The sequence below is a fragment of the Talpa europaea genome (assembly GCF_964194135.1).
Source record: "Talpa europaea genome assembly, chromosome: 2".
Lineage (NCBI taxonomy): Eukaryota > Metazoa > Chordata > Mammalia > Eulipotyphla > Talpidae > Talpa > Talpa europaea.
Window position 1 is genome coordinate 71,421,295 of NC_140068.1, and position 24,231 is coordinate 71,445,525.

The 24,231-nt window shown below is 35.4% G+C and overlaps 1 protein-coding gene across 1 annotated transcript in view; it reads right to left on the reverse strand.

Annotated features, from left to right (window-relative positions):
* Window positions 1-24,231, reverse strand: part of ADGRB3 (adhesion G protein-coupled receptor B3) — a gene marked incomplete at its 3' end in the record, with an annotated part of 671,719 nt that overhangs the window by 319,825 nt on the left and 327,663 nt on the right. Inside the window, exons 10-11 of the mRNA XM_084227971.1 lie at window positions 13,974-14,042; window positions 9,897-10,005 (exon numbers count right to left, since the gene is read on the reverse strand). Of these exons, the coding sequence (XP_084084097.1) occupies window positions 9,897-10,005; window positions 13,974-14,042 (178 nt within the window). The remainder of the gene's footprint in view (window positions 1-9,896; window positions 10,006-13,973; window positions 14,043-24,231) is intronic.

Consider the following 24,231-nt stretch of genomic DNA (forward strand, 5'->3'; position numbering starts at 1 on the left):
TGTAGGACAAATTGTGTGGGTGCCCTTAACACTCTGGTAGCAAGGTTGTAAATAGTATCAGGAATATTTGTAAAAGCATTAATTTGCAAAATGCTACATAACATAAGGGATGCTTTACCAAATCTTTCCATGGAAAGACTTAGGAATAAAACAAAACAAAACAAAACAAAACAAAACAAAACAAAAAAACCCTTTGTGATACCTTGGACTCAAATGACATTTCTGAAAATAATCCTTTGGACTATAAGTAAATTATTATAATTATAAAATAATCCCTTTGGATACTAGGGAATATTCATTAAAATGTAAAACAAAATAGCATATACATTAAGGTACTGTAAGAAAAAAGGCATTCCAAGTAGCAAAAAATTGACTCATTTCCTTAACATTAATTAAGCTAGGATAAAGAAGTTAATGGTGTTAAAGATATGAGAGATTCACAACAAAGCAATCCTTAGAAGAAGAGGTGGGAACTGGCATAACAGGGATAACATAAGAAAGGATTAGGGCCTTTGGGTTACTCAAAATGAGAAAAAATATCTATCCTGGTCCTCCCTGGTGGCCCAGGGGTGAAGCACAGCACTGTGAAGCTGTCTGAAGCCTCTGTAGCACGAGTTTGACCCCTGTGCCACATGGCGCAGCCAACCTCTCCTTTCTCACCCGCTGGTCCCCTCAGCAGTGTATTTCACTAGATCCACCTGTTCTGTTCCCCACTCTCTCTGGTGAATCTTCTCAACCCCCGCACCTCTGGCCTGTACCCTGGTTCTTATATGCATAAATAAATAAACCTTAAAAAAAAAGAGAAAGAACAGCTAGTAGCAATGTTTTCTAGTTCGCGTTTTTCAAGGATTAGATGCATTATCTAACAATGACTCCATGAATAATTGTGTCTTTGAGTCTGGCTGTATAAAATAGATTAGATAAACCTGGAAATGTTATAAAAATCTTTTTATCCCCAGTTAACTTCTAAAAGAACACAGGCCTAGTGATAATTTGAAACATGATAACATGAATGTTGTCTGTATGTGGACATTAGGGTACCGTGATCAAATAATAATAGTAATACTGAGAATAACTTTTTTTTTTAGCCATAGAGATAAAGGTGCTTGACACAGACCTTTCCAAGTTAGATAATAAGCTTTTGTTTATTTAAAAAAATAAAAAGTGGTCTAAGTAGAATAGAGCTTACCAGTTTATAGCTGGACTTGGTTGACCCTAAGTGTTCATTCATTCTTGAGGGTCCATGGATTTATAAACATAAGAAACACAAAATTGGCAGGAAAAGCAAGATTTATTTCATTTGTTAACTGGAAGTTCAATCTGACTTACTGCTTTATAAAATTATTTTAATCAATTTCATTCCAGCTTTTGCCAATGATTCAGATGTTAGAATCGTGACAAGATGCTGATTGCTTGAGATGATAAAATAGATTTGTCCTGGACTCAAAGAGTTTGAGCAAGGATTCGTCTTCGACTCAATGACAATATATGGATGAAGAAGATGTGGTATATATACACAATGGACTACTATGCAGCCATTTTAAAAAGTGGAAAATTTGCCATTTGTGACAATATGGATGTATCTGGGGGGATTATGCCAAGTGAGATAAGACAGAAGGAGAAAGATAATGGATGATTATCTGCATTTCTTTCATATGTGGAACATAAAAAATTAAGCAAAAGAACAGTAAAAGCAAAATCAAAATATTTGTATTCTGATTGTACAAAATTGCCAGAAGAGGTGAGAGTGATAAGAGCACAGGGTGGACTGACTGTAATGGATGGTACTGGATGGTACTGGTACTTTGCTGGTGGGTGTGATGTGATAAAATACATTTGTAGTGGTTTGAACATGTACCCCTAAAACATATACAGTGTTGTAAGTCAACCGTACCTCAATAATCATAATTTTAAATAATAAACAGCATAGTGACTAAACAATATTGTATATTTGAACCTGGCTAAGAGAATAGATCTTAAACATTCTTGTTATAAGAAACTATAACTATGAGCAGTGATATTAACTTATTGTGTTAATAATTTTGCAACATATACATATATTAAAGCATTGTTATATAACCAAATGTAATGTTATGTCAATTTTGCCTCAATAAAATTTTTTTAAAGATTTATTTATTCATGCATACAAGAACCGGGGTAGAGGCCAGATGGGTGGCAGGGTGAGAGGATTCACCAGAGACAAGTGGGGAACAGAACAGGCAGACTGACTGAAATACACTGTTGAGGGGATCAGTGGGCGAAACAGGAGAGGTCTGCCATGCCATGTGGGTATCTCCACAGCTGGCTGGGATCGAACCTGCACTGCAGAGGTTGCAGACAGCTTCATAGCACTGGCTCAACCGCCTGCACCACCAGGGAGGCCCCTCAATAAAATTTTTTAAAAATAAAAAAAGCCTGTTTGGGATCTAAAATTTAGGAACATTTAAATGGTCACCAAAGTATGTTTTTGACATTTGTTTATAGTTTACAGATTTGGCAATTAACTTGTCTTCTTTTCGTAGGTGGACTCCTAGAAATGTAGTAGAGACAATTCCCAGAGCCCTTTCTTTATAACCATTAGTAAATTCTTTTTAACCATTAGTAAACACTGTCAGGTCACTATTAAAACATTTCTAGCACTATTCAAACATTTCTTACTCTCTCCACTGGCATCTGGTACAAGCCACCAAGCTTTCTCATCTGTCTATTGCAGTAAACATCCCACTGGTCTTCCTATATGCATCTTACCCCCTACATCCTATTACTTTCCACTCTCATTAGAATGATCCTTTTAGTACATTAATGAGATGAGGTCATTTTTATATTCAAATCTTTCTGTACTTTTGTATTACTTTCAGACGTGTATTTAAGTGTCACAGGTTGGCTCTCAATTCCTTTTCTGATTTCTTCTCCCACAAACCCTGCCTTAGCCACTCCAATCCCACTAGCCTCTTTGTGTCCCTCCTATGTCAAGTGCATGGATGCATCATTGTCTTTGTATAAGTACAAAGTACAAAATGCCCTGTCCTCTCATATTACTGTTTCCTGCTCTTACGACATTCAGGTCTATATTAAAGTGTCACTTCTCTGATAAGAAGTCTTCTGTGACCATCCAATCTCTCTTCTCTTTACTATGTAGGCCCTTACTCTGATGGACTGCTTTATTTCACTTCACATCACTCAGAACCACTAGGCATGTTAGATGGCACTTATGTGACATCTGTCTCTGCTTATAAAACATAAGTTTCATAAGAGCAAGAGGACAGATGCTGATTTCTTCACAGACATCCTCAGAAATCCAGAAGAACCTGGCATGTATTTACTGAGTGTATTTACTAAGACCTCTTAAAAATCTATTAAATCCATGAACCATTACCCATTTTTATACTGACAGTAGGCAGCATCTAAAAGGAAGTTCTCTTGGGTGGAAGAGAGCCCATCTATATCTACTGAGTGTTCGGTCTTATTTGCCTCCAGAAAAACATCTGATAATGGCTTTTTTATAATAAGCTCTCCAGTACTCCCAGCCCCAAACCATTTGGAATAAGCAAATATAGAATATACAATGAAATCTCTCCTATTAAATGAGAAAATATGAAAACTCCTGTTTCTGCAATTCACTTCAAATCATGGTTTAAAACTATGTTTTACCTATTTTCTTTTTTAAGGGAATCAAGAAGTTATTATAAAAACAGGTATTTAAAGTTTTTTTTTTTCTTTGTAACCTACACAAAAACACACTACTTCTTTTGCATATCTAGCAAAAAAGAGTGGTAGAGAGCCAGGAGGTGGAGGTAGAATCTGACACTTTCAGACTCAAGTCTAGCTGACTTGAAAAAGTCAGGTGCTACATATAAACAAAGAAAAAGAGATGTGAAATTCACGTATTCGTTAGGCTTGGTGTTAACTAGCTATAAATGTCTTATTTTTAAAGAAAGGAAGTTAAACAAGTGATAGAGATGTATGAATCACAAAACTAAACAGTGAAAGAAAAATAAGCCTAGAAAGAGAAGTTACTTTACGTTTATAATTATATCAACAGATTGAAGGTTGGTTTCTCAATTGAAGAGTAAGATTTTCTCAATTAAATTTACCAATGAGGGTAAGAAATAATTTTGATTTGATGTTGATGAGACAGCATTATGGAGAGAAAGGCAATATCAAAATTGTATTATGCCGTTCTTCGATTGAATTTGGATTCAATTTCAGAAAATATGAAGAATGAATGTTCATTGAGAAAACCTCAGTATTTTGTATTTCTAAACCAAGAATAAACAGTGGTATTTGGCTTGGAAAAGAAAAGTGTCTTAACTTGAATGTTTTCAAGACTCTGGCCTTATTGGATTATTGGAAAACTGAAACTATGTTTTTCAGAATCTTATATCTCTTAGAACATGAGTGGTAACTTTTGCAATTCCTTATAATTAATAATTATAACATCGTATTTTGAGATTAGCTAAAAATATTCCCTTTCTATCTGATATTGTCAACTTTCAATAGTTTCTAAGTAACAGTTGTGAAATAGCTAGCTGTAAGTGGGTGTAGGAACATCCATCTGTGCAAAGGACATCCTTCTAGATAATTGTATCAAAATGCTAAGGTTGTAATTCACTGAAATCACCTAAAGATCTCAGAAATTCAAATACTGTACATTGTGTCTGCACTTCTTGTGGAGAACTTTCATATTCTACCATTAGTAATCACTTAAGATTTTTTCTTAACTTTTAATAGTTTGAATTTATTAGCAATTAATATTAAACTAAGGTATTCATGTGTGCTCTGACACCAGTTGAGGTTCTGTTGTTTTTCTTCCCCCTCTGTTAATTTTTTATTCTATAACATACATAAGCTCTTTCCAGTATAATGTCTAAATTTTATTTGAATACAACAAATGTTTCTTAATTTGGTTTATTACTACAAGTACTTTTTTTCAGGTAATAATATGCCCTGCCCTGGCGATCTCACCATAGTCATATATATAGAGTTTATTGAGTTATAATTGGCATTAAACAATATGTTACTTTCAGGTGTATAAAGAATGATTTGATTTTTGTATATACTACAGTGACCACCACATTAAGTTTAGTTAACATTCACCATCAAACATAGTTACATGTTTTGGGTTTGTTTTTGATATAGGCATCACCTTAAATATTTTCTCTGTTGTTATTGTCCTGATAGTTGGGGGTGGGGAAGACTTTCATGACTTCAACTATCACTTTTATGTAGATGATTACCAAGTATATATCATACATTTGACTCCTCTACTAAGGCCCAAGACCACATTTTTTTTCACTTGAGTGTTTTACTTAGTGTGTAGTTACAACTATATGTTGTTACGGGCAAGACACTCTCAATGTTCAATAAATACAATCCCAATTCTTCTTTCTGACTCTTCATTCAGGTATGGAACACTATCATTTCTCCCCTCATATTGAGTATGAAATTTATAACCACTTTTTGATTCTTCTTACCGCCACTAAATCTATGTTATCGCCTATGTAGATTATTGTAAAAAGCCTCTAGTCTCCAGGCTTAAAGTCTTTCTCAATTTCAACAAATTGTATTTCTGCTAAAACAATGTTTTACATCAATCAGGTCAAGCTTCAGAGCTCCCACTTTTCTTCAGAATATCTCAATATATACACATATATCTCACAAACAATGCCTCAGCTTGCCTCTCCAATTTTATTTCAATCCCTATACTTCCATACATGTTTTTTTTAAATCAAAATAGACCAGTTAGTCCCTAAATACAATTTCATTGCTGACATCTTTATGTTGATTTGGAACAAGAATGTTCTTTAATGTAATCACTTCTTGACATGTTCATGTCAGCAATCTAGCCATGCTTCAATGTCTACACAAAACAACATCTCTTGGAATGAATCTTTGTTACATCTGGTTTATATGACACAGATCAAAGTGTACTTGGTATTTTATTTATCTATGTAATTATTTTATATCATTAACTACCCTTAAATCTCCTTGCAGGTTAGAAGGTTTATTTTGATAACCTGAATCATGCTTTTTGTTTTTATTTGAACATAGTCAGTGAGCTAGCAACCTGTAACACATCACTGATCCACCTTGAATTCATCTAGAAGAATATAAGCCAAGTTCTAAATCCAAAACGAACCAACTAACTAAATAAAAAAAAAATCATAAAATGCTGCAGCAACTCTAGACAAACCATTAGGACAATGGAGACCTATGCATATGCACAATCATTCAAATTATAGATCTCGTATATTCTATTCTGTTTTTGATCTGCAAACAGCTGGGCCTCAAACTATATATATATATATTTTTTTTTTCCTTTTCAGTGCTTCATCTTTTTTTGTTTTATGTTACTGTTCCTGAAAAGTCTAAATGTTTCCAAGTATTGTGTATACTATTTACCCCTTAATTCTATTATACACTATAATAAATATAAAAATGTATAAAGAAGAGATAATTTCAAGAAAGAGAGTGGCTAACAAGGTACAGAGTACATGGTGATTGAAATATGATGATTAATTTGGCATTGGGAGTTTCTAGAGGTTTTTGCAAGAAGAATTTCAGCATAGTGATGAAAGAAATGATGGTCAGCAAGGGTTAAAGAGAGAATGTTTGGAGAGAAATTATAGAAAGCAGAATATAGCACTTCAAAGGATATTTTGGTTAAAGAAAAATACTCATTAAATACTGTTAAGACAGGTCTCCTTGACCTAGTGGATAATAATAAATTTTCTTTAAATATAAATTTTAAAATATACATTTTTCACTAAAAAGAAAAGCATTTTCTATACAGTAAATTTAGAACATTTAGAATAAAATCTTACAGTAAACTGAGGCAAATAGAACATTGAAATCACTCTGCAGTTTATCACTTTTTCATATTCATTCATTTAGTAATTAAGTAAACTGTTTAATGGATTATTTAGTCTTTTGCAAATGTTCTTCTGTAATAATCTTTATGTATCTATTTTGAATGTCATATCATTTGTGGGTAAAAATAATATTATATATGAGTTCAGTTCATTTTATAAATACATTGACTTGTTGAACATATTTGTTCATAGATCTTTTTTTTTCCAAGTCTTGTTTTAAATTTTTTGAGATCTTCTGTTCTTTGAGAAATTGATGAAATTTATGGACATGCTCCCTCCAGAAACGGGCATATATGCATATATATCAAAATATTCATAGATTTTTAGCACATAAGAGCATTTCCTTTATCAAAAGCAGACACAGGTAGGGGCATTTTTCAGATAAAAGACGATTCAAACCTTTTCATTTGAAATATTTTTGAAGAAAATCTAAGATAGTCACTCATTTTCCTGTCACCTTAATACACTTACAGAAACTTTTATCTTGGCCATGATTTCAGACACAAATTATTGCCCTAAGTCTTAGAACTAATTTCTCAAAGGTGAGGAGCTGTTTATTCCCACAGTATGAACTTCATAGTCTGCTGTATTTTTTCAGTACTTCTTTTTCTTTATTGTTTCAGCATTTCATCTACTCTGTTTGTGATATATATTTCTAACAGCATTGTCTCTTTTTCCGAGTTATTCTATGTAACCATGAACCAGAAAACAGGAATTCAGAAACTATAGTTAAAGTTGGAAAAAAAATAACAGGTTATTGGTGAGATTCCAAAGATTTCTTCTAAACTTCTATTATCTTTATATTAATTTTTGACTATTCAACTCTCTTTTCTTCAATAACTCATTATTAAAAATGTAATTTCTCTAAAAGACATGATCTTTTGAATGTTTTCAAGTAGTCTTAATCCAACATACTTTAGGAAATAACCAGATGGAATAAGCAACTTTCTTAGCTACCTATTCTCTATCAGTTACATCATGTGTGGGCATGTGTGTGTCATATAGTACAAAGAGATTGATATCAGCTAATAATGGACTTAGGAAGACTGGAACATAATCTTATACAAAAAATAATATGCTAAATTTTAAAATATACCATTTGGGTAAGTGAAAAGAAAATTAAAGAGGAATAAATTTTCACCACAAATAATACTAGTTCTATAGAGAATTTGATATGCTGTTATTCAGTCTACTTCAAAACACAATTTAAATTTCTTGGACTGTGAGAAAGACTTTTGTTTTTTTTTATTTTTCCCAGACACATCTTAAGAAATGTCACATATTGATCTGACAATGCTTTCAATTAGCAATGCTGTTTAGAATTAAATGTTAACATTTATAAAAATAAAAAACTCTTTGTTCCTCCTTCAGTTTTTCTAGTAAATTACTTGTGAACTGCTCAATGTGGTATAGCAGCTTTCATGGCTCCCTCCCCACCAAATAAGTCATAAAACCCCTAGGAGGTTGGCTCCATAATGATTGACCAGTAGCCCCAGAATCTTTCCAGGGTCTTCCTTCCCTGTGCACCAAAACTGCTAGCACATATGTTAGCTCTTTTCATACAGATTTTATCTTTCCTCTCTTTGCCCAGCCACTTTGGATATTTTAATGGATATTTAATCTGGATTATTTTCTGATTTGTGAATTCATCCTTCAACAAAGATATTACTTTTAGTCCCCCCCCCTTTTTTTCCCTCATCACCTGGCAAGAAGTAACTCATTCCTGAACTATCACAAGTGGTTAAACACCGACCCACCCTGTGGAAAAGTCTGAGCCCTCCAACTTGCTTAGAAAGTGGGTGAAGACCTAAATCTAACTGGTAAGGTTGTAGGCTGCATGACAATGGTAAATGAGCATGGGAATATTTCCACACCTTTGAGGATTCTATTAGATAGGCTTTCCTCAACTGAAGAGTATTAATGGCTGTCAGCTATTACCCATCACAATTTGAGGTCATGCTGGTGGAACATATCTTCAAATCAAATTAGTCTCTGTGGACTAAAAGATATTCAGAAGAAAACAAATGTAAAAGATTTAATAAAAAAAAAGTTCTGTTCTTGTTGAATTCTTTAGTTCACCCCCACTTCCACCACCAAAATAGTTTTCTTCCTCATCCAGAAAGTAAAGCATAAACATCTCATTAGTAAGAGTATGAGGTAGAATATAATTATTTAAAACATATTGATTTAGTTTAGAGTCTTTATGGGAAGACTACATGAAAGAAAATCCTTTGAAATCACAGTAACATCATGAGAGCTAGTTTTAAAGAACTGAGAAAATAGCAAACCTATATCAATTCAATGCATATAACAGGTAAGAAAAATATTTCTTCATTCTTGTCATTTTTAACTACAAAGAGAAGTATGCTATTAGGTTAATATAATTATTTTTGTGGCAGTGTAAAAAAATGTGTAGGTTTTGCTTCTCTTCTAAATCTTCTATATTCAAAACAAAATTAAGAGCATCTTATGGAAGAAATACGTTTTCACTTTATGCACTGTAGCGTTATAGAATTCACTGCAGGGACACCTGATAGAGTCACTGTGTCCTGGAAGTTACTCAGGAAAAATGCAGCAGCAGCAGCTTAAAAGTATTTTGAAGTGTTCCACAACACACCCAGATTCAACTTCCCTGGGACACCTAGCAAGAAAGTAACTGGACATCCTCAGAAACAACATATGGAGGATGAAGAAGAGTCACTTTTAAAGTACACTAGAATATGGAGAATTAAGAAGACTCACTTTTTAAAGTACACTAGCACTGAACATTTGACAAATGGAAAAAGAATCACATATTTTCCTTTGCAGATAAGCATAAGTTGGCCAATATGGATTCATACATATGCATGAAGATGCATGAACATGTGTGTGTTGAAAAAAATCAGATACCAAGCATCCATAATACATTATTCACATATAATTAAAAATATGAACAATGGATATTATAACTTAGAAATACATGACGCAGATACTTGCACTTTTTTTAAATTTCAGTAAGATTTTGGGAAAAATCCTATTTCTTACCTACATTTCCAGTCATTAAGTATGAATTCTGAAAGTCCATCATCCCCATTCCAACAATGTGTATAAAATCTTCAATCACCTGCATTAACTCTATGGAGCCTGGATAAATCTACAAAAATAAAAATCAAATGGAATAAAAAGTCTAAATAATGTCATATAACTGAAACTTCTAAAAACCTTCATAATGATGCCATAAATAAACTCAGTTTATTTGGAGAAATTTCTACAACAAGCAACAGCTGTATTTTTTTAAACTAGTAGTTGCGAATGACACCAGGTGTCACACAGCAAGAACTTTGGAAGTGATATGATGCAGTGATTAATCCTTCATAAATCTAAGGAAACTCAAAATATCTAACAGATTGTCTATTTAGAAATAGCATGCCTTTACTTTTAATAAGTTATTCCCCTCACTTAAAGATAACGTAGAACAAACACTGAAATGTTTTGGGCGTTTTAACATTTTTTAGTATATGACAAATACTGGGGAAAAAAAGCAGTTATTGCCACCATAATGCTATTTACAAACTATTAGGTCTACTGAATAATAACTGGATATCTTGAAAGAGACATTTATTTCTGATGATAATATGAACCACTGTATGGATAATAATGCATGAACATTTTAGGGTCACTGTAATAGTTCTAATGTAGGTAATCACATGTGCATGTATAGAAACCAAATGCAAAATCATGGCACCTCACATACCAGGTGAATGACATAATTCTGGCAAAACCTCTCACTATGTGGAACATGAAAGTCATTGAAAAGTTCAAGTGAACTTCAGCATGTGTACACACAATGCTTATAAAGTCAGCCTGCAATACAGAACCATATTAAAGCAGGAAGTCTTTTTGAAGTTAGTTTCATTTCCTTTAGCCATTCAGCACCACTGAAGCTTCTAGCCATGAAAAAATTAAGTGGTTTAGAGAGTTTTAGTGGCACTGTACTTGCAAAGGCAAGTACAGAAGGGATACAGGCATGCTGATGAACAGAAAAGCTAACAGTAAGAGCTGGAAGGTGAAAGGAGTAAGAGGAAGACATGTTGGGTGGGGCCAGGCAGGTAGTGGCACAGTGACCAGATCTTACAGGAGCTTGTGGCTGTGTGTACCAGACTTACTCCCATATATCTGAACATGAATGGTGGATGTTACATATAGAATGGATGGCATAGATAGCTGTGACATTTTTAATTCAGAAAGGGTTGAGGAGAAATGCTGTTTCTTACCTAGATTTCCAGTCATGAAATATGAATTCTGAAAGTTCATCATCCCCATTCCAACGTGTCTGAAATTTCCCTCAGCTCAAAACTTCCTGCTACTACCATATTTTTTCCCTGCTGTTTTTATATAGGTATAGATGTATAAGAGTTTATGTGTTGAAGGGGAAATACAAATTAAAAATAAGAAGCTTAATTCTCCCTGATGAAAATAAACAACCTTCCCGTCTCTTTTCTTAGAGATTTACTTTGGAATAGCAGTAATGGTTAACACTTTTGCTGCCTCTTTGAAAAGTATGTAAATATTTATAAAATTAATCACCTCTTACCAGCTTAAAAACCCAGGAATGTCTCTGTTTGAAATGTAATCATTAAGAACACAGTGTTTCTGTCGCAGTTTTTGTGGGTAAGAGCTGAACTTCAGTGGGCTTCTCACTCTAAGCTGCCAAATTACCTTGTTATTAAGATCAAAGAAACTTATTTTTTCTTTGAATAAAGCCAATTAAGTAGCAAGATGGTCACAACAATTACCTAGTGAATTTAGGATGCACTCACTACAAGTGACATATGGTGTTATCAAGTCCTCTTATTTGAGGATTAGTTACTGTTTTATACACATACGCACTGCATGCCACCTCTTAAAAAGATAATATTTCTTTCTGTCCTTGCAACCTCTTAGCAGTTGCCTATAATATGTTTCCCATTTTTTTCATGCTTATTTAATAATAAAACTTTTCCTTCTATTCTGCCTTTATGGAGATGTTTACTAGGTTGACCAGAGAAGATGATGATGACTGTTGTATTTAAAGTAGTAAAAAAATGTTACAGAGCAGGGGTTGCAAATATTTTTCTGCAAAAGGCCTCACAACCAATATTTTAAGGTTTGTGGGTAAAGAGGTCTCTGCTGGAACAACACATCTTTGCCCTTAATGTACCAAAGCAGTATATTTTGGCTGATATGTAAAAGAATGGGTATGGTTATATTCCAAAACTTGCCTTACAAAGCTGGTGTCAGGTTAGATTTGGTTTACTAGCTGTAGTTTCTACACTCCTGCTGTATGGACAGCATATGGATTTTCAGTATAACAAGGAAAGACACCACAGAATATCATGACAGAAATGCCTGTTTTAACTGAAATGGATCTATCAATTCCAATCAAAATGATGGTGTATAAAATAGTGCCATGTAAATATGGTCCTTTTTTTTTTCAGTTTAGTATAGTTTTAATCATATGATTAAACTAAACATATGTTGATCCTTCATAACTGGCTGATGCGTAGCTAACAAGTTCTGAAATGACTATTGTTTAAAGCTTAAATTCAGTTATCAAAAATCTCTGATGTCAATATTACCACATCACTCAGCTAATTTTCCAAATGTGCCTAGAGCTATGTTAATTTATACTGTACTTTGTTGCAGCTATTCCTCTAAAATAAGGTAAGGGAACCCAGGAGAGATGATCTCTGGTAGATACACTAAACAGCTTTTATTTTTGTGGTCACTTCTTTGTGCCACAAACCTGAAGACTTGTTTACAATATGGTTGCATTATGACAACACTTAATAGCAAAAGCTAAAAAATGGCTGTAGTTTTTTCTTATAAATGTAATAAACATCATTACTATTGAAAAACTATTCAAAAGATAATATAGACAACTCAAAACTACTGAGCAGGTGGACTACTGAGCAGGATTTTCATTGATGAGAAGTTCTACCACCATTCATTATTTGTTTCAGTTGGGACCACAAGGTAAATAATGCCATCTGATGAATTGCAATCTTGTTTTAAACAGGGTATTATACATTTGGTCTAAATATATCTGTAATTAATAGTCTCCAGCATTCTGGAAAGAAGTGCTTTGCCTTTGCAGCTGTACTCTAAGGAAAGACTCATAGTGAGTGAATGAGGTTCTCCTCTAGAGAAAAGTCAAGGACAAATATATAAATCAAGCTGGTATAAAAAGATAGATTCAGGGTCTTTAATGAAGGAGAGAATTTTTTTCTTGCTATGGCCAGAAGCACAAAATTTGTCCCTGATAATGAGGTGGACCCACACTGGACTATTTTTAGAGTTCCCAGCATAATAGAAATAAAGGGCATGCTTTCTTCCTGAAGGTCCAGAATATGATTAGAAAGGAAAAAAAAAAGGGATAAATGTTTCACCTGAACCTCAGTAAACAGCCATTCTTATTTTCAAGACCGCTTTATTCTCTTGAAATTTTTAACAAGGGTCAAGTAGAAAACTTACAGTTTAACATTCAGGTAAATATGCACATAATTCTAAAAAAAATACTTACTCTCTTTCTTAACCTCTAACTCATTTTTTCTGTAATTTAGAAAAATATCACTAACCATATGTTTTTTAATATAGCAATACTTTTAAAACAATACATCTAATAAGGCACTTGCTACACTGATCATGCATAACAAGAAGTGAAAAATCAAAATACACATTTTTTAGAACTTTTTTTATACAACTTTTGACTTTAAATAAAAATGCTCATCTATATATGTAATCTGGATCATAGGAATGCCAGTTATTTTACTACTTAATACCCTGCAGTTCTGTTTGCAATATATGCATTTAGATTTTCTGCTTTCCCCATAATATGTAGTGACACAGGAAAACAACTGATTGGTAAAGCATATAATTATTATGCATTACTATAAAGATCACTCATTCTATAGATTGATATGATAAAGATATAATTTGCTTTCTTTATAATAAATATATCATTTATTATGACTTTTAAAAATTACTTTTATGTTTTTGGAATAGTACACCATTCATTTCTTTACATATTTTGAACCCTTATTTCAAAGTTTATTTCAAATTTTGCAGTCACTTCATCCTTACCTGTTGCGCATCTTCCCACTTTTCCTTGTTTTCTTCATCCAGAAGGTTGCTAACTATTTGAAAGAAGTTCTGCAAATTCAATTAGATAAAATGTATAATGTTACATGGAAGAACATACTTTTTATTAATATGCATTTGAACTAATTATGTGGTAAGATCATAAACATTTTGCAATATTGTTTTATGACTCTATCATATTATTCTAGAAGATCTCTGAGGACCCTTTCTCAGCATCATAATTTCAGGATTTCTACCATGAATTCTCAATGTACACCTCAAAAGAAATTAGAATAGATAAAATATTTATTTTCACTTACAAAGATTTGTTCCTTTGTAATCTCTACATTCTATTCTGTCATACCATTGCATAATTATTCCTTACAATAAGTTTTTTCCCTTTTGCAATAGATTCCTGTGTTTGCCTTATTACAAGTTATCCAGTTAATTGTGAGTTATTATTGCTAACAATACATATCTAGGAGAGCATGACAGTGGGCAAAGGTGTAATAGGATTCCTCAGTTGGATCTGGCTCTGTCCATCCTAGCAATTTTACTTCAAAATTTTTTTTAAGTACTTACAGCAAAGATTGCATCACCTTTTCCAATTATGTGGCATAAAGCATGTAAGTGCTTAGTAAATCTAGTCATTTTCAAATCATTATTATATATTTCTCTGTCATTAGTCAACAAGTCAACACTGGGGTGTGCATAGACATAATAACGTGTTTCTATTGAAGTTCCAAATCCTTGCCATTTCCCTTTCCCTAAGCAACTGTTGAAGACCTGTTGGATTTACCTTAGTCTAAAACTACTCAAAATGAGTTTTTGGTTTTGTTTTGATGCAGATAGGTGCAATTTTGGCATTCATTTACTTCTTCTATTTCCCACATACTCATTGGCAGAGACTGGAGCTTACATGGGTTTAGTGTGCTCATGCTCATGTCTCCACCTGAGGGATTTTTACCAGAGAGAATCCGAATCCTCTCACACTATGCTGTCTCAAGACATAGAAGCCAGGAGAGGAAAACCTGGGTGCCTGCTGAGGATGAGCAGTGACCTGGGAGTGGGGTCACAGGAGACCTAAGAAGTGTAAAGGGAAGCCTTTGTCCAAAGCTCTGGAGATGGTAGTCCCTGGTTGTGTCCCCAGAATCCATGTCTTTTTACTGGTCTGTATACAGTGTATCAAGGGCACTTCTTCATACTGATAAACTAGCTTATGACAGGACACCGTTGACGGGGGGGGGGGAGGGAATCATAATTTTTAGCCTCATCAGTCTTCTTCCCTATCTAGTTTTTCAAAACAGGTCTTTATTCTAATTCCAAATAATTTCACCTATGTGTTTTTCCACGAAAAACAAAGCTGCTTTCATTTCCTCTTCTCTTGTGGTTTAAAGCTGTTAGTATCTATATTTAATTGCCCTATTTGTGCTATTTATTTTAATCGTTCCTGGCAATCACATGGTTGAAACATGTTTTGAGTCATAACCTCTATAAAAGTTACAGAATATTTTATGGAACACTTGAAAAAATTGCAGGCCTGTTTTAGACCAATTTTCAATTCATTTAACCTTTTTGAACTACCAGCCATTTTTTCCACTCAAAATTTCCTGGTTGGAGTGATAACATTTTAAGGGCTTAGTCCATTGAGCTGTAACTCTACCTATGGGCAGAAAGAATTAACCTTCGGAGTGCTTCAATTGCCTGTGGCTGGTTAACTCAGTAGGGGACATGGTGCTAATGAGGCAAAAGTTTCAGCTTTCATCCCTATACATGCCAGTTAGCTGTGCTGAGGTCCATGACCTTGGTCTGCAGCCTAACTCATGGCAACTTTCATACAAAATGCATGCTGCTGCTAACAAGAGACAACAATACAATGAGAAGCAATTTGTGCAAATGCATCTCCATTTCTGAGAAAACATTTCATAAAGCATGTTTTTACTGACAGTGGGTCAGACTCTGCATTGCATAAAAAGGCCAGTAAGCACACATAATTCCTTGATTGAAATGATAAATTCAGAGCTCAGTTTTTTTTTTAAATCAACAAGCAGCATAACTTAAAACACAAATTTCTAGAGGCACCTCTATGAAAGGGGAAGGAGCATCACAGCAAAGTGAACATGCATCACTTTTCCTGCCACCCTTCCACACCCCCATTTACATGTAGCTGCCTTGGATTACAAGTCCCAGCATGCCATGGACATCCTAAGCAGGGGAGCTACTGGGAATGAGAGGCGGAGCTGAGCTGCCAGGTGAAATTGTAATCTAGAAGGCAGCTTGCTCCTGCAGCCCGACTTGCATCCTGGAATTGCAGGGTAGGAGACCTGAAGAACACGTGTGGGAGAGAGACATGTGGAGAGGCTGACAGTGGCAGCTATTATCTTGTTCTTTGATTTTGCTCCTTTGTTCCAGATTTGCCTGGTCCCTTTTTGACCCCTTCCTGTGGTTCCCAGCTAGAAGGTGTCTTAGACATGGGCCTTGGTAACTGCACTGTGAATCAACCCATTTTGTCTGGGCATTTTCCCAGGAGCGGATAGTTAATTTTGGGTGTTTTATTGGAAAACGTTTGCCTCTATTCTCTTTCCTCTCTATGTACATTATTTATATTAAAGTTCTTTCATTCTAAGAGTTTACCTTTGCCTTTATGTGGCAGACTGCATTACTCTACGATACAGCACATAAGTGTTGTGGTTCCTGGGTACTTCTCAATTGTGTGCTAACAAAATTATTAAAATATAATTCAATCTAGCAAACAGAGTAATGGAAATATATTGTACCACTTTCCAAGGCCAATAAATCAGATTTTACAAAATCAGCATGGAAATGTTGTAGATAATGTTTCCCATTCTATTTCCTTGTTGATTGGATTTGGAAATGATCAACTGTGCTTTGATCAAAAAATGATACTTTGCTAACATAGTGTATCATGACAGATTTTCAGATATTGAATTATTTCATAATAAATCTATCTTGATCATGATATCATGGTCCTCTTAAAGTATTGTTGAATTTGATTTACTAATACTTTATCGAAAATTTTTGATTCTCTCTTCATCATTGAAATAGGTTGGTAACTTTCTTTTCCTGTGGTATCTTTTTCTGTTTTTGGTGCTAGGTAATGCCAGCCTCATCAAGTGAGTTTGGAAGTGTTCCCACCTCTTCTGTTTTTTGGAAGAGTTTGACAAAGTTTGTTATTAACTCTTTTTTGAATGTTTAATAGAATTCACAGTGAAACCATCTGGTGCTGGGCTTTTCTTTGTTGAGAAGTTCTGATTACTGAGTCAATCTCCACACCAATAATGTGTTTTTTAAATATTTTTTCATGACTCATTCTTGGAAGGCTGCATGTTATCAGGAATTTATCCATTTCTTCTAGACTGTCCAATTTGTTGGCATATAATTGTTTATAATGGTCTTTTATGAACCTCTTTATTTCCGTGGTATCAATTATAACACCTCCTCTTTCATTCTTTATTTTATTTGGGTTCTCTCTCTTTATTCCAGTGAATATAGTAAGGGTGTAGCTATTTTTTTTTCTTTGCAAAGAATCTGTTTTTAGATTGCCAATCATTTTCAATGACCTTTTTAGTCTCCACTGCATTTACTTCCATTCTGATCTTTGTTTTGTCTGTGTTTTATTTCATTTATTTATTTATTTATTTATTTATTTATTTATTTATTTTATTAATTTATTTATTTATACAAGCACTGGGTACAGTCAGAAGCGCGGGAGGGTGAGAGAAATCACCAGAGCCAGAGCGGGGAGCAGAGCAGGCAGAAGGACCGAGGTACACTGCTGAGGGGAGCAGCAGGCGGCAGGAGAGGTCTGCGCGCCATGTGGGACCCTCCTCCGGTGGCCAGGGAGCAGCCGGGGATCGAACGGGCGCTGCAGAGGCTGCGCGCAGCTTCACAACCCAGCGCTCAACCACTGCGCCACCGGGGAGGCCCTGTCTTTCTTCTAATTTTGAACTTTGTCCCTCTTTTTCTAGTTCTTTTAAAATGCAAAGTAAGGCTGCTTATACCCACATGCGTGCGCACACACATACACATATACAGAAAGAATTTATTGAATTCCCTGCTATTTGTTATGTTATAAACAATTTTATCTCAGGATTTTTTTTATTTATCCTTCATTCTTCTTAAATTTATTAAGACTTGTTTTGTGAATTAACATGTGATCTATCCTGGAGATTTTTCCCTTGTGTACTTGCGAAATCTGTATTCTGTTTAGAATGGAATGTTCTGCATCTGCTCAAACTATCTGGTATATTATGTCGTTTAAGGCTGATATTTCCTATTTGATTTTCTGTCAAGATGATCTATTCATTGATATATTGGGTATTAAAGTCAATGAATATTATTGGATTGCTATTTATTTTTCCCTTTACATATGTTAACATTTGCATTATTTGTTTCTATGTCAGGTACATAAAAACTTCCAAATGTTATAACCTCTAAGTCAATCAATTCTTTTATCATTATGCAATGCCCTTCTTTGTACCTTATTACAGTTTTTATTTTAAAGTCTATTTGAAAATAGATAAATGGATTGAGAAGATATGGTATATATTCACAATGGAATAGTACTCAGCAATCAAAAAAGACAAACTCATGCCATTTACGGCAACATGGGTAGAGCTAGAAGGTATTATGCTAAATGAAATAAGTCAGAAGGAAAAAGAAAAATATTGGACAGCCTCATTTATAGGGGAAATACAGGGAAACCAAACAAAGCATCAGGAAAAAGACAAAACTTGCAGGCAAAGCATAGGTCTGAGGCATACAGCAGGGGAGGAGAAGGGGTTAAAATGGGCAGGAAGAACACAATGGTCTGTGGTGGTGGTCATGGGTACCTCAGTTGAGGAAGAATGACACATGAGGGAAGAAGTGAAATATTGTAACTGTGTGGTTCTGCACTAATGGTACCCACCTAAACCTTACTCTCTAAACTTTAAGATATGAATGATACTACTCGCCTAGCAGCACTGTCATGAACCTGATAGCTAATTTTTAGCATAGTATCTGACACTTGGTAAGTGCTCAATATATAGCGGTTTTATGATTTTATTCCCTTTGTATCATTTTTATGGCTGGTTGCATAAGTATTTACAGCCATATTATGGCAAATATGCACCTATAATGTTGATACAGACTTTTATAACCAGGAACACTCTCCTTTCCTCTTTTATAGTCTCTTCTTTGGGAAATACGTACAGCACAGAACTGAGTCACCATTAACTTCAGGACCTATAATTTGTTCAGCAGAAATCTCTTTATTCCTAAGAATATACTCTGCTGGAGGGGCCTTCAGTGTCATTATTATTAGATACCTACTATGTAAAGAGGACTGTACCAAACAGTTGTGGAACATAAAGGTCAAAAGAGGCATGCCTTTTGGCTTTTTCCTTGCAGGGGGTATTTTAAAAATCAGGGCAGTAAATGTTATGCTATAAACAGAAACATATTTGCTTCTACCACATTCAAAGTGCAGGTATTTGGAGGTGTGAGACAGAAAGGAAACTCTGTTTAATGAAAAGTGGTAAATTCTTTGTTCTGACTGACTTCCATTTGACAGATTTTTCATGGATTATATATGATTTTCTCTAAATATACTGAGAAATGTCTTGGCATTTTAGCTTTTTTGCTGAATTTCTTACAAAAAGAGACTAGTAAAGTAGGCTAGTGATTTGAGACATCCGAGTCACGGCACAAGAAAATACTTGGATGCTGAAAGGCAAAGAAAACTCAGAAGGAAAAAAAAAGTTAATAATATGGTAGAGCTGATAGTTTGAGGGAATTGTGGTGGCCCTGACTAGAAATATGGGGTTGGGGGATATGGCATAAGAAAGCCTTAAAGATTAAACAAGGAAGCAGGGGTGAGTCATTCAGATAAAGACACAGCAGAGGACAGAGTACTGGTTCTCCAATCCAGGTCTCAGTTGTGGCTGCAAAGTCATATCCAGTGTAGTTTCTTCCCATCTCTCCAACTCTACCATAAGCTGTCTTTCCCTATACCCCCTATGGTCCAGAGTCATCACACTTCCTCATGCATCCCAAACTCATTTCTGCTTAGCTTTTGGACCTATGTAATGCTGTTCCGTTTCTTCAATTGCTCTGTTTGCCATTCTTAATTTCCTTCTCCTTCTCATTGAAACTAACCTAATCACCACCACCATCTAAATGCATTGGGTTGGCATATTTTCACTTTTGTACCTGATTTTAATCAGTAAATACTTTTATTTTTCATTTACCAATTTTTGTCATTCATGCTTGACAAAAGAAAAAAAATCCATGTAAAAGAAAAATGCCAGTTTATAGATGCAATCAATCAGGAAAATACAATGTGAAGGAAGAGGTGGAATCTACCATAAGAGGCCTTTGTATTGAAAAATCAGCTTTCCCACAAAGACAGGCTGAATTCACATGACATTCTCTGACTCCACCTCCACATGCTGCATGAGCAAATGAGCAAAACTGCCATGTATTTATCCAAGGAGGAATAATTGCTCCTTCACCCTTACCTAAAAAAGAAGATAGTAAACCAGGCCAGCCAGTCAATTATATAGACCCACATATACGGTGACAGACATGCTAAATTGTGCTGCATAATGTAGTCTTCTTTTGAAGTATGTAACAATTTTTAGTTTTGATTTATGCCTATGTGATCAATTTAGGACTTTTTCCTCTACCGGCCTATAACAGGAATTATTTCTACTTTTGTTCATTCTTGTGCCCTGAAATGCACAGGGAAATGCAAAAACTTAAATAATTCAAATGAATTGATGGTACACTTGCTATATATAAGGTAATGGGTTAAGTTTGAGGGAATAAAAAACAAACTATAAATTGCTTCCACCTCCTTTGCCACCTCCTAACTCAGTGCCCTTCTCTGTGATATACCCAATACTGCCAGGATTCTCATTATATCCAGGGAAGGAGCCTTCACACTTATTTTTACAGGTAAGAGAATTGGTTATATTGAGTAAACATTGCGACAAACACTTCCTATTTCAAGGCCATTCTGAAGTCTCAAGACCATCCTAAGAACAGATACATACTTTTGAGAAGATGCAGGCCTAGTTAGTAGAGAGAAGTTATGATTATCAACCCTGATCTTCAGGCTTAGACCCAGAACTAACAAAGGCCTCCTCTTCCATAAAAATAGCTCATTCTTTGTAAACACAATTAATCCTCCCTACTACCACAACCCTGCCCAAGTAGAGTGCATTTGATGGTGAAAGTGCTGTTTTTCTCAGCCGAAGAATGACATAAGGAGGGCTCAAAAATATTACCCAGGGCCTCCCTGGTGGTACAAGGGGTTAAGACACAACCTATGAAGCAATCCGCAGCCACTGCGGCATGAGTTTGATCCCCAGCCAGGGAGCTACCTGAATGGCGCAGCAGACCTCTCCTGACTCACCCACTGCTCCCCTCAGCAGTTATATTTCAGTCAGTCTGCCTGTTCTGTTCCCTACTCTGTCTCTGGTAGGTCTTCTCACCCCTACACCTCTGGCATGTCCCCCAGTTCTTGTATGTATAAATAAATAAATCTTTTTAAAAATATTACTCAGGCAGCAAGGTAAAGGAGACTTTGACAAGAAAAAGGACCATCACTATGAAGCCTTATTAATATTCCCAGAGTGTAATTATCAAGGCCTAATGGAGAGCAGCAGATGTGGGAATGGAAAGGTAAGGAAATACCTGGATAATACTTGAGAAGCTAAAACGTGTCTCCTTATTGAGAAGTATTTATTGGACATTGTATACCTAGCACTATTCTATGCTGGGGATACAACAGTGAGCAGGACACATGAGGGTTCTTATGCTCACAGTTTATATTCAGTAACTAAAGAGAGACAATAAACTAAGTTAAAGAATGGGTTGATTACAGATGGTGACACAACAGTAAAATAAGTGATGGAGATAGAGTGACTATAAGACTGCTTTATTTTTGGCAGGGTAAGCAGGTGAACATTAGGCTAAGGACAAAGTGATGAGAAGGAGAAAGCTGTGGGGAACTTGAGAAAGAAAGTTAATAAAAAAATTGGGACAAGAGAGTACAAAATCCCTGGGTAGAAGAAGCAGTCTGGACAAGTCTAACAAACACAAAGAAAATCAGTATCGCTTGAGTGGTACTGAATAGGGAGCTGAAGGAAATGGCGGAGGTGGTGGGGGTGGGGTTCAATATTAAGAGTATGAAAAAGATGGGCAAGGATCAGATACAGTGAGGCCTTGATTCCCCAATGGTTTTACATATTTCATTAAAAATAAAAGTCTAACTTGTCTGCTGAGAGAAAAACAGTGCAGGAGAGTAAGGGTGAATAAAGGGAAGCCAGAAGGTAATCTGTCTCATTCCTTGAGGCCAGACCTGGTGGTACTTTGGTTCAGGGAAAGGCCATGACATGGCGACAAACTACATAGCGGGAAAGCATAGCATCAGGTATTTTATTTTGTTCTTAGCGCAGGTAACTTAGGATGGTGATATACAGAACCATGATGGACAGCACAGAAGAAAGAGCAGTGTTGAGAAAGAAGATATAAGTTTAGTTTTATTCGGGTATGGGGAACTATCATAGATTAAGAGGCCCAGGAAGTATTATAACTACAAATATAAAGTGCAAAAGATATACATTTGTGAATCATTAGTTCTAGTGAAAAGAGAAACTTTAGGGGGAAAAAATAAGATCACAGGGCATAGAATTAAATGGGATGAAGTCAAGGTTAAAAAATTGGTGACAGACTATATAGGAAGAAGAGTAAGACAGCAGATGAGAGATGACAGAAGACAATAAATTCAGAAAGAAGACTCTCCACCAGGGAAATTCATCCCAAAGAGACAGACTAAGTATTTAAGTAGGTAAAAATCCAAAAAGGATTCAAAATATGGGTCTTGTGTATTTTTTTCAGGGTACTTTTTTGTATTACTTTTCAGCCTCAATGCATTTTGCCAACATCTGCATTTCCGACATAAACAAATACAGAGATTATAGACTAAGACACAGACACCAGATACAGCGCCCTGTGAACTAAGAGTCTATTTCATTGTCTCCTAGTTAAGTCATCATATGGAAATGAAATTGAGTAAGTGTAATGATATTATCCAAAATATCTTGGGTTTGTTCTACTGTATATGCTAAAGGTGAAATAATCCCTCAAGATTATAACTATACATATATGTACATATATATTTGTAACAGGTGAGTAGACAAAATAACTCATACTTGATGGGCACACAGAGTCACAATATTATGCATTAGATTGTCTATTTAGAGTATCTATGCAAGCAGCACATCAGCTGATCATGGGCAACTAGAAACCACCAAGGATGCAGGAAGGCAAAGAGATTGCAATCCAGGATGCCCCCGGCAGGTTTAGGGACAAGGACATAGGGAGAATCTTAAACATGAGATCCAAGGAAAATCAAGGGATGAAGCAGGGGGAAAAAACATTGTGGTATCAGGTCAGCAGTGGGACAATCACAGGCTGAATGCTGTGCCTATAAAGCTGTGGTCAAAGGACCCCTGCCAGCACTGCTGGGCTGTCTGAGCCTCACTACAACATCTGCCAGGTGAAGGACTGTGAGAACAGATAATTGAAACAAATTTCCCTAATGTTCACTCATTTAGAGGAAAAAATGTCAGAGTCTTTAAGGACACCTTTGTTGTTTTTTTTTCTTCTTTTAGTCACAAATCTCACAGAAAGTCTGACTCATTTTGAAAAGGACATGAGAACATTGTTCCAGGAATCAGTGGATGTCTTTCACACTAATCTCATTGTCCTGCCCTGCTGTAAGACAGTGTGACCTGTGGATTTTCTCAATAGCCTGGATAGACAATTTGTCACATAGTGTCACCAATCTCCCCAGGCAGTGCAGGCTTATCAAGGGCTCCTGCAAGAGATAGCAGTGCAGCTCCTCGAAGGTACAGGAGAGGGGGAGACAGAGTAGAATGATGAAGTATCCAATATTCAGGGTTTTGGGATTTGAGATTGGTGCTATTTTGGGGGTCCTCTGATAAAGATAAAAGGCGAGGTTAATAACATGATCAATATGCTGAATAAGATACTAGAGATAGCCCAGTAGAGGAGCCAAAGTTATACAAAAGGTTAACTCAGTGTGTTAAAATGCTCAAATCTAGTCAAGAGGATGCTGCGTAAATAAGGAATAAGGAAAGATTGCTCAGGTTGAGCTGGCCTGGCAGATACATAAAAGGGCCAGCAAGTGCAAGGAGCAACCCAGGCATACCCACCGTAGCAGCAGGTG